The sequence below is a fragment of the Saimiri boliviensis genome, chromosome 16 (genome assembly GCF_048565385.1).
Source record: "Saimiri boliviensis isolate mSaiBol1 chromosome 16, mSaiBol1.pri, whole genome shotgun sequence".
NCBI classification, from domain to species: domain Eukaryota; kingdom Metazoa; phylum Chordata; class Mammalia; order Primates; family Cebidae; genus Saimiri; species Saimiri boliviensis.
In genome coordinates, this window is record NC_133464.1 from 1,107,882 (window position 1) to 1,126,637 (window position 18,756).

The 18,756-nt window shown below is 46.0% G+C and overlaps 1 protein-coding gene across 4 annotated transcripts in view; it reads right to left on the reverse strand.

Moving 5' to 3' along the window:
• CUL4A (cullin 4A) overlaps window positions 1-18,756 on the reverse strand; it is a 57,778-nt gene that overhangs the window by 18,412 nt on the left and 20,610 nt on the right. For all 4 annotated transcript variants that reach the window (XR_012514265.1, XM_074387416.1, XM_074387417.1 and 1 more), the window contains 10 exons: window positions 18,207-18,369; window positions 17,654-17,743; window positions 16,514-16,596; window positions 11,542-11,609; window positions 9,184-9,302; window positions 5,227-5,419; window positions 3,855-3,959; window positions 3,534-3,644; window positions 3,356-3,441; window positions 2,561-2,668 (listed from right to left, as the gene is read on the reverse strand). Coding sequence is in view for 3 of the 4 variants with exons in the window: in XM_074387416.1 (XP_074243517.1) it covers window positions 2,561-2,668; window positions 3,356-3,441; window positions 3,534-3,644; window positions 3,855-3,959; window positions 5,227-5,419; window positions 9,184-9,302; window positions 11,542-11,609; window positions 16,514-16,596; window positions 17,654-17,743; window positions 18,207-18,369 (1,126 nt within the window). In the remaining variant the exon portion in view is untranslated. The remainder of the gene's footprint in view (window positions 1-2,560; window positions 2,669-3,355; window positions 3,442-3,533; window positions 3,645-3,854; window positions 3,960-5,226; window positions 5,420-9,183; window positions 9,303-11,541; window positions 11,610-16,513; window positions 16,597-17,653; window positions 17,744-18,206; window positions 18,370-18,756) is intronic.

Below are 18,756 nucleotides of genomic sequence, written 5' to 3' on the forward strand. Positions count from 1 at the left end.
TATCTGTGGGGGTCCTGGAACCAATACCCCATGGATACTGAGGAACAACTACATTTAATGTTTCTGAACCATACATATTAAAATGGTAAGTTGTATGTTAAAGTATATTTTACCACATTAAAAAAATATAGTAGGGTACGCCTCAAGCATCTTTTGCTAGAAAACAAAAAAGTACTGAAAAATGATGTGGACGTATCAAAGAGCAAAGGAGCCAGCATTAAGGGTGGCCGGCCACGGACCACATATGGGACAATTCAGGCACAAAAATAAGTATATAAATTAAGAATCCATGAGTTCTTAATGATAAAGAGAGAGAAAGAAATAAGCAAATAAAGTGGGTGGAAAGGAGGGCTCTTCCTTAGAGTAGAAAGTCAACTTCTAAATACAAAGAAACAACAGAACTGGAAAAAAATCCTCATTCACAAAGGTAAATATCAATTCAGGTAGGAATTGCCACATAGGTGACAGCTGGATGAGGATTAAGATGTTGACGTAGTCCTGAAACGTCTCCTCACAGATTCCTTAGTAATTACAAAAGGAAAAACACTAACAATACAGTGGAGAAACCAGCTAGCACCTTAACGGAAGGATTCTATCGCATGTCACAAAGATACTGGTACACACAGTAGCACACGCCTCCTGCCAGGAACCTGATGGGGACATGGGGCAACTGGCTGGACCTGCACAACCTGAACCTGCTACCCACAAGGGAGCACCAAAGACTGCCTGGGTCCTGGGCTCAACTGGGTACCAGAAAAAAAATGCTGCAAAGGACATAGTTGAGAGCCAGTAGAAACGGGGTGAAAGCAGGAATCAGGTGAATGCTCTCACCTGACAGGGCGCTTTCTGTTCTTGGGAAACAGCCACTCAGATACCAAGGGTGAAGGGGATGGTGCAGGAGCACGCGCATCTGCACAGGGCGGGAGGGGCGCCACACGGCCGACGTGGAAAGCGGGCTGCCTGGCTCTCTGAGCATCCTGCACATTTTCTGTTAAGTCTGACAGGGATGCGTCAGAAGCAAGCTCTCTCACTGACCTGCTCCCACCCCACTTTCTACACCAAAGTGAGTCCTGGAACCAGAACTCCTCTTCCCTGAGGCGGGTCAGAGAAAACTTGAACCCCTCTTTCCCAAAGCCAGCCTTAAAACCTGGAGATATTAATCCATCCTTCCCCTGCCCTTCTGTGTGGGACGTGGACATTAAGAAGTTGACTGACCTACCTTGCTGATCGTTAAGTCCTGCCCTACACCTGGGAGGAACAAACACTGCCCTGAGAGGCCAAGAAGAATCTCAACAGAGGCGTTACTGGATTCCCACTGCTCTATTACTGTTAGATGGCACCCTTGTGTCTAGTCACACTAATAGATTTTGGGTGTGTGTCCCTGCTAAATCTCACGTTGACATGTGATCCCCAGTGTTGGAGGGGGGTCTGGTGGGAGGTGTTTGGGTCATGGGGTGGGTCCCTCATCAATGACTTGGTGCCCTCCCTGAGGTAACGAGACACCAGATTTGATGTTTAGGAGTCTGGGAGCTTCCACCACCTCTGGCGCCCTGTGGCTTACTCTCCCTTTGCCTTCGCCCTTCGGTAAAAGCTTCCTGAGACCTAATGAGAAGTTGAGCAGACACGGGTGCCATGCTCGCTCGTACAGCCTGCAGAACCGTGGGCCAGTGAAACCTCTCTTGACAAATTACCTGCCTGAGGTACTCCTTGACATCAACGCCAAACAGACTGCCGCACTGATTTTGACGTGGCTGCCCATTCTTGATCAAACCTAAGCATAACAATGGGCAGCTTTCCCCGGTTCTTTGCTTTTCGTTTCTGAAGCCTGCTGTGTTAAGACTTTCATTAAATAAATTTGTATGGTTTTCTCCTCCTAATTTGTCTTTTGTTAAAGGAGCACTGGCCATGACCCTTATGATGGATGAGAAAAGGAAAGACATTGTCCGACCACTGTAGCTGTATGTTTTTCTTCCCTTGTCAGCTGAGAAAATGATCATTCACCTCTAGTTGAGACCAGGCTTAAGGGATGCCTTTTCCAGGACGTCTTTGATGATCCCAGGCTGGTATGAGCCCTTTCCCTTTGCCCAGTATTATAATGAATCGTGCACATATTGTGTCTCCTGCTGATTTTAGCTTCACTGGGCACAGAATTCTACCTCTGATGTGCAAACCCTCCACTAAAGAGTTTAGGGTGGCAAAAGTAGTAGCTGACAAAAAAGACCCTAAATAATGCCATTCCCAAGACGTCAGCAATGTCTACAATGGAAAGAACGAACCACCAGACAACCACAGCTCAATCAGCCGTAACTTCCAAACAAATGCCTGTGCTCGTGGCCCCTGCAGGTCAGCAGGTGGACACAGGCTGCACTGGGAGGAGCCACAGAGGGTGATGAAAGTGGTCACTTTCTAATGCTGCTTTCCAAAGACCATCAGAGCACTTTGATTTTGGACTGAGTGGGCTATTTTTAAAAACTCCCCATTGAACAATTCTTGAAGGCAACATATCTGCCTGGAAAGGGCATGACCGTGGGAGCGGACAGCATGCTGCCTGCACACTTACTTCCGGGGTTAAGTGCACTTCCATGGGCGTGTATGTCGGCCAATAGCCCATTGTGAGTATGTTCACTGTGAGGTCTATAGGGCCTGAGTCACTCTGATTCTGCATATGCTAAAAACAGAGAAATCCAAGACAAATAATCATTTGAGAAAGTCATAACACATAATTAACCTGTAACAAAATAAACTGTGTAATTTTCAAAACAAAGTTTCATCTGTGGATTTATCTCAGTCCCGAGAACGTACTCTGTGAAATCCAATGCCTCACTGGAACTGCCTTCTCCCCTTCTTCAGGTGTTACCACCAGACTCACAGAAATCAAATTCTTGCCACAGGTTTAGAGCTTCTTTTTCTTCTCCTTTTAAAATTTATTTGTGAAACATGAATAGTGTAATTTTTTTCTTACATAGTTTAGAGTGAGATTCATTCATTCCATCTGATCTATTGAATCTATGTATCTTTTTTTTGGGGGGGGGGGGGGGCGGAGTTTTGCTCTTGTTACCCAGGCTGGAGTGCAATGGTGCGATCTCGGCTCACCGCAACCTCCGCCTCTTGGGTTCAGGCAATTCTCCTGCCTCAGCCTCCTGAGTAGCTGGGACTACAGCACCACCATGCCCAGCTAATTTTTTGTATTTTTAGTAGAGACGGGGTTTCACCATGTTGCCCAGGATGGTCTCCATCTCTTGACCTCGTGATCCACCCGCCTCGGCCTCCCAAAGTGCTGGGATTACAGGCATGAGCCACCACACTCAGCAGACACTTTTTAAAAAGCCGCTTTACCTGAAGAAACACAACTCACCTGCTTGAAATGAACCATGATGTCCTTTGAAAGCTCCATGTCCTTGAACATGCCTTCTAGCTTGCTCGTGAAGGCTGCACCACACTCTGGACACAGCAAAGGAGGGAGTGAGATTGGGGGAGCAAGCAAGGCGGTGACCCTCAGTTCCAGGGGAGGAGCCCAGGACCCACATGCTTACCATGCTTGAGCTTTGACAGCATAGACTTTTCAGCATCCACTGAGGCACTTTTCCCAACAAGAAGTCTTTTTGCCAAATCTTTTTTATAAAATGCTTCAAAGACATCTTTACCTATTTATAACCAGATGAGAAGAATCAAGCCATCAGAGTGTGGATAAGCAAATGTTAGGCTTCAACTGCTGAAAACCCTTAAAAGTGTCCATTCTAATGCAAACTGGCTCTACTGATACCAACATTCTCACGCTAAACCTCCTCTGAGAAAGCAGAGCCTGTGTTTACACCTCTAGATTATGCAGCATTTTCTGAGTGACCAAATCTCACCGTGGATGAACCTGAACAGGATCATGATCTTGTCCAATGTCCGCTCCAGCTCCTCGTCTGTGGCTTCTTTGTTGCCTGCTCTTAACTTTGAATCCACATGCTTTGCTGTGAGCATAAACATATAGGAATACTGCGTAAAAACATACAAACACACAGCATCTTTAATTTCTATAAGCAACACTGTACAGTAACATTCTGGAACCTTTCCAAATGAGATTACTATATGACGAAAAAGCAAATATCCAATTTTCTAAGATAAATACTCTTAAGTCATGTGAGAGTAAATACTTCCCAAAATTTTAACAAAGCCAAGGACTGAATGTTTAAAGCAGGTTTAACTATCTTTCCTATCTCTAAATGTAATCTCTGAATTTCAAAATAAAATGGGTTCAGTGATCACATGCTCAGGTTTCAGGACACATGGCTGCCCCAAACGCAGGAGTGCCCATTCCTAGGATCTGGTGTCATCAACTCAGAGGAGACATTCTCAAAGAAAAAGACTTTCTCAGGGCATCCAAGGTGGCAACGCAGGGTAGAAGCATTTCTGCTCAGGCTCCCTGTTTCTGAGGCTGCACAAGCCATCTGTGAGGTGGCTCAGGAAGGAGGATCTGCATCCCACATGATAGAACTCAACATTTCCAGAAGCCCAAACTCCCAAAAGCTCAACACTCCTTTTTAGAGAAACCAAAATTGAAACCGAGGCACCAAAGCCAAAGCAAACTGCCTCAGTTCCTTCTGTTGCTGCTTTTGTTAGTTTCTTTTGAACATTTTACAATGGAATATTTTGAACACACAGAAAAGTGGACAACTGCACAATGAGCTCCACGTCCCATACGCACCTTCAGCGTGACCAACAGTCAGTCTAGTATCATCGTATTACAGTTCTCTTTGCCCTTTCTCCTTTAAATTAAAAACATTTTTTACTGACTAGAGAAAGCCTATGAATTCTGAAATTATTTTGGTATTATTGTGAAAAAATTGTACAACTTAAAAACAGTATTTCAAAATATGCTATATTGAGATCTCACCTGATTTCATCCTATTTTAATACTGATCAGAGGATACAAAGATGGTGGATCACCCTTTCCTCTTTGGCGAAGTCAAGCGTCATTTCTTTCTAAATTCCTACCTCATCTTCCCTTACGGAAATGCCCTCCTCCACCCATGAATGCAGGTGTGTCCCACTTTTTAAAATGTATGTCCTAATAAGACTTGATAAAAACACTTTCCACAAACCCCACAAGCAGCTTGAACATTGTGGAAAAAAATTTGGTTGAGTTTTGCCTTATTTTCCCACATTAAAAAACTGTCTAGAAATGGGTGACGCTGTCTCAAAAAAAAAAAAAAAAAAAAAAAAACCACATTTTTCTACCAATCAGCTCTGCAGGCTTGTTGGGTCTCTTGTTGATGAACGTCTCAAACGACTCCTTCATAAGGTTGACGAACCGCTCATTCTTCTGGAAGCAGACCTCTATCACATGGTCTACCTTGTCCTTGAAGTCCAGCAGGTCTTGGACCATGTCTTTATCTTTCTCAGGGTTGATGACGATCGCTGTCCCAAAAGTCTACAAAAGCAAATCAATACCCACTCAGCAACATGTTTATAATATCAAATGGTATTTTCTCCTGCTATCACATAATCAGGATAGTTGAATATAAATTACTCTTAGTAGTAAACACTCAATAACTTTAAAAGTTTCACAAATTGAGTTCATATTTCAAAAATTAAGTGAATATACTTATTTTTTATTTATTTATTTTTTATGGGGCAGGGCCTCACTCTGTGACCCAGGCTGGAGCGCAGTGGTGCAATCACGGTTCACTGCAGCCTTGACCTCCCAAGCTCAAGCAATCCTGCCACCTCAGCCTTCTGAGAAGCTGGTGCCACAGGCTCAGGCCACCACATCTGGCCAATCTTAAAGTTTTGTAGAGACAGGGTCTTGCCATGTTGCCTAGGCTGGTCTCAAACTCTGGGCCTCAAGCAATCCTCCCGCTTTGGTTTCTCAAAGTGCTAGGTTTACAGGGATGAGTCCCTGTACCTGGTGTGAATATACAGTTAGATATACAATAAATGCCTTGCTCTTAAATTCTGTTTCTGAGAGAACTTACAAATGACTGGGAAAATGTCCACTGCTTCTTTTTTTTTTTTTTTTTTTTTTGAGACAGTGTTTCGCCGCTCTTGTTACCCAGGCTGGAGTACAATGGCGCGATCCCGGCTCACCGCAACCTCCCACCTCCTGGGTTCACGCAATTCTCCTGCCTCAGCCTCCTGAGTAGCTGGGATTACAGGCACGCGCCACCATGCCCAGCTAATTTTTTGTATTTTTAGTACAGACGGGGCTTCACCATGTTGACCAGGATGGTCTCGATCTCTTGACCTCGTGATCCACCCGCCTCGGCCTCCCAAAGTGCTGGGATTACAGGCGTGAGCCACCGCGCCCAGCCTCCAGTGCTTCTTAAAGAACATTTATGTATAAGTTCCTCAAAGACAAGTTAATTCTTATTAATTCAATACATCTATTGGGATTTCTTAGCTACAGTTTTCTTTCTCCATCACTTCTAACCATGAAAAGCTATTTCTAGTTTGTATTTTGTTTTTGTTTTTTGTTTTTTTTGAGACACAGTCTCACTCTGTCGCCAGGCTGGAGTGCAGTGGTGCGATCTCAGCTCACTGGAACCTCTGCCTCCTGGGTTAAAGCAGTTCTATCTCAGCCTGCTGAGTAGCTGGGACTACAGGTGCAGGCCACCATGCCCAGCTAATTTTTATATTTTCATTAGAGAGGGTTTCACCATGTTGGCCAGGATGGTCTCGATCTCTTGACCTCATAATCCCCCCACCTCAACCTCCCAAAATGCTGAAATTACAGGTGTGAGTCACCGCACCTGGGCTTGTTTGTATTTTTAATTTAAAAATGATGTATTAAACATTCCTAAAAGTCTGTGTGTGGTGCTAATAAACAGTTAACTATTTGATGACATAAACTATATAGGCTGAAGAGGAGCTGAATACAATTATTGAATTTAAAAAACTTGTCTCAGTCAACAGGGCACAGATCCTCCTGGAGAGGGCAGTATGTGGCTCACAGGTGTGGAGGGACTCACCTCTTACTCAACATCTTATACACTCTAAGGTCCAGCTTTATTTTCACGACGGTATGTGGAGTTGAATGTAAACTACTATTTTGTTAGAGCATAGCCGCTTACTGCTGACACTGGGGGGTGATGGTCACTCACTCATTTTTTTTTTTGAGACAGAGTCTCGTTCTGTTGCCCAGGCTGGAGTGAACTGGCACGATCTTGGCTCCCTGCAACCTCTGCCTCCCGTGTTCAAACAATTCTCCTGCCTTAGCCTCCCAAGTCACTGGGACTACAGGCACCCACCACCACGTTCCGCTAATTTTTTCTATTTTTAGTAGAGACGGGGTTTCACTGTGTTAGCCAGGATGGTATCAATCTCCTGACCTTGTGATTCACCAGTCAGCCTCCCACAGTGCTGGGATCACAGGTGTGAGCCACTGCGCCAGTTGCCACACACTGATTTTTATTACCCAGACTGAAAACTGCAAAGATGAACCTTTCCTAGTATTTAGATGTATTCCTATCCCCTGAAGACTGTCTCACTGGCAAAAATCCTAAATTTTCAGTAGCTTTGTGGCTAATTTAATGCGACTCAGTTATAACTTCCAATTCAATAGCACTGTACGAGACCTTGTCGGGAGGGGTGCTGTGTGTGTACCGGCTTTCCAAGCTGAACTGATACATGACGTCAGATCTGATTTTCTGTAAAGCAGCATGTAAGCCTTCATTTAGCTTTTTTATTTAATGGAAATCTTTATTGAGATAACGAAAGACTTGCATTGTGGTAAAAATAGCAGAGCAATCCCAGCACCTTCGTTTCCATAGTTTCTTCTAATGGCAACAGTCTGCAACACTACAGAGCAGCATTCCAGCTGGGACACGGACACTAACAACCCCTACTCTTTCTCAGATGGCCCAGTTTACTTGTAACTCATCTCGGTGTGCGTGTCTACGACCTCAGCCAAAATCCCAACCGTTCCCCCAGAAGGCTACCTCCTGGGCCTTTTCTAACCACACACCCCACCCCGTCCCTACCCCCTGGTAACTTTTCCTCTGTCCTGCACTTCTGAACTTTGTCATTTCCAAAATGTTACGGAATAATATATTAATTGTGTGTTAAGTATCTAGGATTGGCTTTTTATTTTTCTCAGCATAATTCTCTGGAAATTTTATCTTTTCATTATAGGATCTAAGAAGAGTCACCAGCAAGCAAAAACACAGATATCTGCTGAATGTTCACCATTTAAGCTAGAAAACTCATGCTAGGCCCCCGGCACATGCTGGAAACACGAGCTATCTGCGAAGGCTCCTGCTGTTTGCCCCAGTTCTCCTGTTTCCAGGAAGGGAGGCTGGAGAATGCCTTCTCTATTAAGAGGGTCTTCGGCAGGTTTCTTGGGCTGGGCACCACTGGCACTCTGGGTTGGCAATTCTTTGTGGTGAGGGCTGCCCTGTGCATTCAGCAGCACCCCTGGTGTCGCCCAGCAGAACAAGAAGCACCCTCTCTGTTAAGACAGACACAAATGTCTCCAGACATCAACAAGTGTCCCCTTGGTGGGGTAGTGCTGTGGGCCAAGAGCCCCTAGTCTTCAGTGAGGGTCTGTCAGCACCGAGGGGCTGCTCTCCCGGCCAGGACATGTGAAAACTCAGGGCACTGCTCAATCCATGAGGTCCTATGTCAGCACCAAGGGGCCATACTCCAGGGAAGGACGTGTGAAAATGCAAGGTACTGCCCAAGAACTCACTCTGTGTACAGGTTGGATCAGGCTTGTCAGAAATGTCAAAGAAATGCTTTTGAAATGTGAAAGTTTAAGTAGTAAATCCTAAATTTGGATCATTAAGAAATAAAGTCTACAACGCAACCTGACATGCCAAATATATAATAGTCCTCACTGAGCAAAGGGCATGAAAGATCATGTTTCACAAGCAGATTTACAAAAATGTTTCCTTTCGGAAAAATCACTGTAGAACTAAACCAATATTTATGCTGATGAAGAAGAGCAAAACAGCTGTTCTTTAAGGTACACTTTCTACCTGGATGTTGCTAATCACTGCTGGTGGTATCTTAAAAAACAAATTTACACTGGTGTCTGGGAAGCAGATGGAAGCCTACCGTCCACCCACCATCTGTGATGAAAATGCAAACGGCCCCTCCAGCAGCCCAGTTCCCTTTACCAGGGCACCGGGCATTCTCAGGAGGGGCTCTGCTCCCTGCAGGGAACACCCGAGCCTGCGGCCTCACACCCACCAGTACCTTGATGTACTCGCTCCAGTGCTGCAGCAGCGCCTGCTGCCCGCCCCTCACCCGGCTGAACAGCTGGTACATCTGTGCAAGGTCCGGTACTCTGTTCTCATCCAGTAAGTGATCAAGCCCTGAAATGTGCAGGACATGTCAGCAGAGTACAGCAAGGGCAGCATTAACAACAGCTAAACTAGAATACGGTGTGCAACACACTGAATACACCACTTAGAAATCGGGCGGGTATACGTATCACAGCCTCTACACAGACAGGTTGATCTGGGTAAATATCTGCAGTGGATCCTATTAGGTGAACCTCATTTTTTCTGAGTATGTTGGAAGATGTATTATTTACTGCTTCATGTCACTAAAGCCTTCTTATTTCACTAAAGTTAGCAATGGTCAAAAAACCCAGTTTAGGCCGACTGTTTAACCCGGGAGGTTCCCAAGTTACTTCCGATTTGGTCCATCAGCCAGAAGGTGCATTTGTTAGTGGACAAGCTATCAAATCTAATTTATAGTGGATCACACTTATTCATACCTACAGCAAACCATAAGGGAAAAACATCATCAGATATTTTGAAGTGCATTTTTAAGTTTTCAGTGTTTTAGATTTCTGAAGTTTACAAGGGTTTTCTAAGACAACACATAAATTAGAAAAACGCTCATAGAAGATTTTCTAAATATTGAGAGACAGTCAGATTAGAGCATAAAAGCTGTGAACAGTCATACAATTCACAAAGTCTCCGATTCTGCCTATAATGGGCACCACACATACGAGGTGGTTTAAAGATGTGTGCAAACAGGTGGTGGGGCTATCATTACAATCCTTACCTAGAATTCCAAATGTTTATTCCTCTCAATTACATTTTGATCTACTGACACAAACTTTTGATACTTTAGTTTACTAAAACCCTAAATAATGATTTTATAATTCAAAAAAATGTAACTAAAATACTAATAAAATTTAGAGTAAGCTTTTACATATATAATTTACCATTTTCTTTCAACAATTTTGCTCAACAAAGTATGAACCGGAACAATTTACGCAAATTTCTACTATTTACTTGAAATCTTTTTCTTTTTTCCTTTTTTTTTTGAGACAAGGTCTCTCGCTCTGTCACTCAGGCTTTTGCAGCCTCAATCTCCTGGGGCAAAGTGATCCTCCCACCTCAGCCTCCTCAGTAGCTGGCACCCTAGGCATGTACCACCTGCGGCTTTTAAAATATTTTTATATTTTTGGTAAAAACAGGGTCTCTCTTTGTTGTCCAGGCTGGTCTTGAATTTGTTCTAAAAGATATTTACATGAAGTGTAGTTGCTTCTAACAGTAGATGCTCAATCATGTTAATTCTCTTCCCTTTTGGTATTATTCTGGTTTCACTTAAGTATCTCATTAGCTGTAATACTATTACCTGACAATACAGAACCCAAACCAGAATGTATTTGGATACCATTCAGGACCTTCTCAAAATTAAACTTGAAGGTATCCAATGGCTTGAAAAAAACCTTGTAGTTTCCAAATACATTTAAAATGACTTTCAAAAGGTAACACTGTTTCAAATGGCAACACTGAAATGTCACAATAAGTACTAAAGTGTTACAAAGGTTGGACTGTTCTTAATTTTCACAGAATTAAGCACACTTTGAAGCCTAGAAATAAAAACAACAAAACAAAGATCGAGCATCGATTTTAAAGGTGCAGGCTGCTAGAAGCCATCCTGCTGCAGCCAGGTACTGGGGCCACCACTCAGCGAGAAGTGGACGGCAAGGCCGCACGGTCAGCATGAGAACATAGGCTCTTCTCTTCCAGAAGATCAGGAGAAAAGTGCACTCTACTTAAGCAGACCACCTAGTCAGTAGTTCACCTGACACTAAGATCCACAAACTCCACAGGTGAGGGAGGTCCCACGAAAATCTAACAGCCTGAACAGCTGCCTGCATCCCCTAGACCCAAGTATGCGTGAAGAATGACCTGGCACAGGAAGTGAGCGCGCTTGGGGAGCGGCACCAGGCTCGCTGCCTCCACGTTTCAGCATGCGTGGGGTGCACAGGTCCCGGCCTTCCCGCCACTGGGGTTTTAGCAGTGACGAATGTACCCACATTTCAGCATGCGTGTGGTGCACAAGGTCCCCGGCCTTCCCGCCAATGGGATCTTAAGTGATTACTGTAGTTCTACCTAGTGCCTTCCACTATTTCTCATACTGATTTTTTTCTCCTTTCACAGCTAACATGTTCATTAGAAAAGCTTTTTAATGACTGTCTTATGAAAATAACAAATATCCTAACATTGCTATTTGTAATGCTTCCCTTACTTTCCTAATGAATTTAGGGTAATTGTTCAGTTTAATTTGCACAAGAATTAGGAAATCTACCTTTCTGCAGAATTGCTGTTAAATGTTCTCCTAATAGCTGTTTCTCCACACAAGCAATCAGTGGTTTCCTATATAGGGCAAAAAGAATAAGCGTTAGAAACTGAGTTTAAAGAAACCGGCTCTCTGTAAAAGATGAGGGCATTTGTCTGTGACAGAGGCAGTGTACAGGCAATCAGAAACCAAAGGATAAGTGCGTTCTCCTCACGCAAACGGATTACGACTCCTGTTGCTCATGACTGAAGGAAGTGCTTTCTAAAAACCACCTACTGAGTAGCACAAACAGGCCCACGGGCTGGCCCAGGGAAGCAGGGACACAGTGGGCAGGTGGGTGGCACCCCGAGCACAATATCCAGGCTGTGCCTGCCCCGGCTGCGTGCAGGGCCAGGGGTCACGTTCCAGTTTTGTCCCCATCAATGTGCATTTCCTGTCACTTCCTGAGAGCTTCCCGCACTGTAGACACAAATTCCAGAGCAGGGTCTAGGGCCCTGACAAGCCTGCCAAGCAGTTCAATCTGGACTCAGTGCAGTCACTGAAATGTGGCATGGCCCCAGGTCTGCAGGCCTGAGAACTTTCTGGGATCAGCTGTTCTCCCTCAGAGTTAAAACGCTGCTTGCTCACCTCTTTCTTTCCCCATCTTCCTGCCCTCAGTGTGGCTTTCTCATTTATTCGTAGCACTAGTGCTGTTACTTTTCTGAGGCACAGGTGGATAGGCCACACCCCTTCTGTGGTTCAGACGCGCACTGAAGGACCCCTGAGATCTGGTGCAATGCAGGTGTCCACCACATCCACACGCCCGCTCCTCTCCAGGCACCCGGGCCACCACCTCTTCCAGCTCCACGCCTCTGTCCCTCGCTCCCCTCCTTTTCTCCCCTCATCACTGAGCATGCTCCTGCTGATCCTGGAAGCTCCTTTGTGAGGCCTGAGATGTGTGACCAGCACACACACAGGGGGCACAGAAACCATTCTTCATGCCTTTCTTTTTTCTTATGCACAATGCATTCTTCAGAGGTTCTTTTCAGAAGATCAGAGCATCTGCTTTATTCCAAGGATTGCTAATTTTAGCCATCTTCCCAAGCCTTCATTTCTAGTTTACAAGGAACATTTTAATGTACCATCTTATTTAAATCTTACAGTCGCCTTATAGAGAAAGGCAGAGCAGACAGAGCTCAGGAAGGCTGTGTGACCTGCACACCCTGGCTGTGGGGCTTGGCTGCGGCCGCTGCTCTTTCCGCTATTTACCCGGACTTCCCCGGGGGGTTCCGCTTCTGCTCCCGGTTGGATGGAAGCACAAGGTGGCTCCTAAGCAGACCTGGCCTGGCTCAATATCCTGGATTTCCTACAGGCTCCTCCAACTCCATGTGTCTGAATGACTGCATCTTTTCGCCTGCGTCTTGTTTTCGTGCTGTATGCTGCCATAATCCTGTCCCTTTCCTTCACCCGGTCTGCCCCTTTCCCTACCGAGTCCTGTTCTGCACATGGTGTCATTTCCATCTCTCTTCCTCCGTCTTCTCTGCTGAGTCCCCCTGAGTCCTGTTCTGCACATGGTGTCATTTCCATCTCTCTTCCTCCGTCTTCTCTGCTGAGTCCCCCTGAGTCCTGTTCTGCACATGGTGTCATTTCCATCTCTCTTCCTCCGTCTTCTCTGCTGAGTCCCCCCGAGTCCTGTTCTGCACATGGTGTCATTTCCATCTCTCTTCCTCCGTCTTCTCTGCTGAGCCCCACCGAGTCCTGTTCTGCACATGGTGTCATTTCCATCTCTCTTCCTCCGTCTTCTCTGCTGAGCCCCACTGAGTCCTGTTCTGCACATGGTGTCATTTCCATCTCTCTTCATCTCTGTCTTCTCTGCTGAGTCCCCCCGAGTCCTGTTCTGGACATGGTATCATTTCCATCTCTCTTCCTCCGTCTTCTCTGCTGAGCCCCACTGAGTCCTGTTCTGCACATGGTGTCATTTCCATCTCTCTTCCTCTCTGTCTTCTCTGCTGAGCCCCACCGAGTCCTGTTCTGCACATGGTATCATTTCCATCTCTCTTCCTCCGTCTTCTCTGCTGAGCCCCACTGAGTCCTGTTCTGCACATGGTGTCATTTCCATCTCTCTTCCTCCGTCTTCTCTGCTGAGTCCCCCTGAGTCCTGTTCTGCACATGGTGTCATTTCCATCTCTCTTCCTCCGTCTTCTCTGCTGAGTCCCCCCGAGTCCTGTTCTGGACATGGTATCATTTCCATCTCTCTTCCTCCGTCTTCTCTGCTGAGCCCCACTGAGTCCTGTTCTGCACATGGTGTCATTTCCATCTCTCTTCATCTCTGTCTTCTCTGCTGAGTCCCCCCGAGTCCTGTTCTGCACATGGTATCATTTCCATCTCTCTTCCTCCGTCTTCTCTGCTGAGCCCCACTGAGTCCTGTTCTGCACATGGTGTCATTTCCATCTCTCTTCCTCCGTCTTCTCTGCTGAGCCCCACTGAGTCCTGTTCTGCACATGGTGTCATTTCCATCTCTCTTCCTCTCTGTCTTCTCTGCTGAGCCCCCCCGAGTCCTGTTCTGTACATGGTGTCATTTCCATCTCTCTTCATCTCTGTCTTCTCTGCTGAGTCCCCCCCGAGTCCTGTTCTGCACATGGTGTCATTTCCATCTCTCTTCCTCTCTGTCTTCTCTGCTGAGCCCCACTGAGTCCTGTTCTGCACATGGTGTCATTTCCATCTCTCTTCATCTCTGTCTTCTCTGCTGAGTCCCCCCGAGTCCTGTTCTGCACATGGTGTCATTTCCATCTCTCTTCCTCCGTCTTCTCTGCTGAGTCCCCCCGAGTCCTGTTCTGGACATGGTATCATTTCCATCTCTCTTCCTCCGTCTTCTCTGCTGAGCCCCACTGAGTCCTGTTCTGCACATGGTGTCATTTCCATCTCTCTTCCTCCGTCTTCTCTGCTGAGTCCCCCCGAGTCCTGTTCTGCACATGGTGTCATTTCCATCTCTCTTCCTCTCTGTCTTCTCTGCTGAGCCCCCCCGAGTCCTGTTCTGCACATGGTGTCATTTCCATCTCTCTTCATCTCTGTCTTCTCTGCTGAGCCCCACTGAGTCCTGTTCTGCACATGGTGTCATTTCCATCTCTCTTCATCTCTGTCTTCTCTGCTGAGTCCCCCCCGAGTCCTGTTCTGCACATGGTGTCATTTCCATCTCTCTTCCTCTCTGTCTTCTCTGCTGAGCCCCACTGAGTCCTGTTCTGCACATGGTGTCATTTCCATCTCTCTTCATCTCTGTCTTCTCTGCTGAGTCCCCCCCGAGTCCTGTTCTGCACATGGTGTCATTTCCATCTCTCTTCCTCTCTGTCTTCTCTGCTGAGCCCCACTGAGTCCTGTTCTGCACATGGTGTCATTTCCATCTCTCTTCATCTCTGTCTTCTCTGCTGAGTCCCCCCCGAGTCCTGTTCTGCACATGGTGTCATTTCCATCTCTCTTCCTCCGTCTTCTCTGCTGAGCCCCACTGAGTCCTGTTCTGCACATGGTGTCATTTCCATCTCTCTTCCTCCGTCTTCTCTGTTGAGTCCCCCCGAGTCCTGTTCTGCACATGGTGTCATTTCCATCTCTCTTCCTCCGTCTTCTCTGTTGAGTCCCCCCGAGTCCTGTTCTGTACATGGTGTCATTTCCATCTCTCTTCATCTCTGTCTTCTCTGCTGAGCCCCCCCGAGTCCTGTTCTGCACATGGTATCATTTCCATCTCTCTTCCTCCGTCTTCTCTGCTGAGCCCCACCGAGTCCTGTTCTGGACATGGTGTCATTTCCATCTCTCTTCCTCCGTCTTCTCTGCTGAGCCCCACTGAGTCCTGTTCTGCACATGGTGTCATTTCCATCTCTCTTCCTCCGTCTTCTCTGCTGAGTCCCCCTGAGTCCTGTTCTGCACATGGTGTCATTTCCATCTCTCTTCCTCCGTCTTCTCTGCTGAGTCCCCCCGAGTCCTGTTCTGCACATGGTGTCATTTCCATCTCTCTTCATCTCTGTCTTCTCTGCTGAGTCCCCCCGAGTCCTGTTCTGCACATGGTGTCATTTCCATCTCTCTTCATCTCCGTCTTCTCTGCTGAGTCCCCCCGAGTCCTGTTCTGGACATGGTATCATTTCCATCTCTCTTCCTCTCTGTCTTCTCTGCTGAGCCCCACTGAGTCCTGTTCTGCACATGGTGTCATTTCCATCTCTCTTCCTCTCTGTCTTCTCTGCTGAGCCCCACTGAGTCCTGTTCTGCACATGGTATCATTTCCATCTCTCTTCCTCTCTGTCTTCTCTGCTGAGCCCCACTGAGTCCTGTTCTGCACATGGTGTCATTTCCATCTCTCTTCCTCTCTGTCTTCTCTGCTGAGCCCCCCCGAGTCCTGTTCTGCACATGGTGTCATTTCCATCTCTCTTCATCTCTGTCTTCTCTGCTGAGCCCCACTGAGTCCTGTTCTGCACATTCTATCATTTTCATGTCTCTCCCTGGCTGTCCTCTCTGCCTCTGTTCCTGCCTCCCACCACAAGAATAGGCACTCTGTGCCTGACATGCATGCTCACATAATCTTTCCCTTTTTATTCTCCTAACTACTCATCAAACTCAGGTTTACAGAAAAACATTACATGAAAAGAGAAAATGTGTGACAGCACCATACACAAAATTGAAGCAATATAAAATGTGTAGCAGAAGGTTTGCAATCATAATAGCCTAATACTCAGTAAGACTCTATTAACGTGAACAGCCCATTTCAAAACTCAAATATGCCAGGTATCTCAGCAAGGTTTAGTCTATTTAAATAATAAGCCATGACGAAGCACTGGGTAAAAAGTGTAATTTGTAAATGCCAAATAATGACAAATAACATAAGTAAAATACGCTAGGTGCAAAAATACTCTTAGAAAGTACTGAATGAATTGACAAAGACACCCTTTATTTCAAGAACCAGCCAGGAGAACCTTCCAGCTGTGCTGAAGATACGAACGTTCAGCGAGTGAATGGTACTTACTGTGTGCTGTGGTCCAAGTAAGTGATTACTCGGTCTCCTTCTTCCTCTAAGCGTTTACTTACATGGTTAAGATATTCTGGAACCTTCCAAACAAAACAATTAAGCAGATCAGTAACAAAAAGACTGCTGACATTATCCAAGAAATTGACATTTTGTTTTCCTTATATTTAATTTTTTTAAAAAGCAGAATATATATTCAAGCCAAATGTTGACACAGATTAACAGGGAGGGGGAGGTCGGCTGAAGCGTGTGGGGGACGAGGAGAAAGGACCCTGAGACAAACGTCATCCTCGCACGAGCACCCGGGCTGCACTTCTTTGTCGTCCCTGTTCGCCATCGAGTTCTGGGGCCTGTGCAGAGCCTTCTCCCATCCCTGAGGCCCGCATGGAGGTGAGCAGCACCTGGTAGGAGGGTGAGGTGCTAAACGGCAACCCTGCCCGCACAGCTGGGTCAGCAAAAGCAAGGCAACAAGCTGGCTGTTCATGTGGGGACACCAAACATGGCTGCAGACCTCAAAGTATACCCACGTTTCCCAAGACAGCACAGGAAAGGTCTGAGGCTCTGCCCTGGGTAGCTGCAGCCAGGTCCAGCATCTGACATGAAACTTCCTTTCCAAAGCCAGGATAAAGGAACCCATGTCCAGGGTCCATTCTAGGCAGTGGCATGCACCATTTGGGTGACAGACCATGGGGCAGCCTCCTTTATGATTTTGCTCTGCTATCTCGGAAAGTGGGCACATTTTTGGGGTTCCTATTATTATTAAACATGTTTTTTCACCTGGCTTTTTTGGGAAATTTTTTTCGGTGCTTCACACAAATAAAAAATTTCATAATTTGTATTTATTTTTCATTTTTAAAATGCTCTCATGTTGCTTAAGTTTGAGTTATTTTACTTATTTCAGAAACGATCTGATTGGCTTTTTACTTGTCAGGGGAGTGCAATAGTTTTTAAGTTAACGGAAACTAAATTCTTAGTATACTAAGAATGAAGCTCATTACTGGGGAATCTGGCAAGACTGCAGCTTTCAGATTTCAATGAAACGTCTGCGTGTGTGTGTAAAGGCAAACATTAGGAAAGTACTCCCGGGGACTCATCCACAGAAATGAAGCCGGGGGATTTGGAAACATCCCATCACCTCACCTCTCTTTCCTGCATCAACCTTTGGCCTTCTGCAGCATATAAGCAATTAGTTTCTTCCAAAAATTTCAGTTCAAATGAGTCTTTATACACCTAAGAAACGAGCAGAGTTACTGACCAGTTTCAGTACAGGAAACGATCTATCCCAGTGCTAACACATCCCAGTTTCGCCTGTGGTCACCTAGCCAGCCCGGCTGCACTGTCCTTCCCAAGCCAGCCAGGCAGTCCTTCCTCTGTCCTTTTCTTGCGGTGCCTTGAGGTCATGGTGCACTAAACAACTTCGCCCTGTGTTTTGTGTGTGTTGCCTGGTTTTGCCTGTTTATGGTGTACTTTCCGTGAAAAACATGCATTTTATGTAGTCATATTGATCTGTCTTCTCTTCTGTGGCATCTGGTGTGGTGTTAGCTTGAGAGCAACTCCCCTCCTAGGGATTTCAAAAACTCCTATTTTCAACCTGTTTTTGTGATTTCATCGTGTAACATCTTTGGTACAACCATTTATTCCGGAGCGAGGAGCCGGGCAGGTCCCCGGGTATCTTCCAGCACAGCGCGCTCACCTGCAGGTCGGACAGCATGCCCAGGAGGCTCCGCAGCAGGCTCCGGTCCACGGCCTCGCCGCTCCTCTCATGCTCAATCAGCAGCAGGATTCCATCGATGGTTTTACTCTGAACCATTTTATCACTAATAATATGGGTTCTGAACAGTTCTAATCCCATATCCCTGTACAGGCAGTAAGAAACAAGAAGACTTAGTTTTGCTTTTTAGAAGTTATGGGTGAAGCTCCAGCTATGCTATTCAACATCATCAAAAAAACGTGAAGTTGCTAATTCTCTACATCTAGACGCCAATAATTCCTTTTCAAAAACGTCTGGTTCTTTGGCCGGACTAGTGTGCCTTGTATTTCCTTCCTTCAGCAGGACTGCTCCGTGTTCCTGGGGGCAGTCCGGCACTAAGACACTGCCAGGTCATGCATGCATGGTGTTGGCAGTAGTAATAGTGGTGATGGTGGTGCTGGCAGTAGCAATAGTAGTGGTGGTGGTGGCAGTAATACTGGTGACGGTGGCGATGGCAGCAGCAATAGCAGTGGTGGTGGCAGCAGTAATAGTG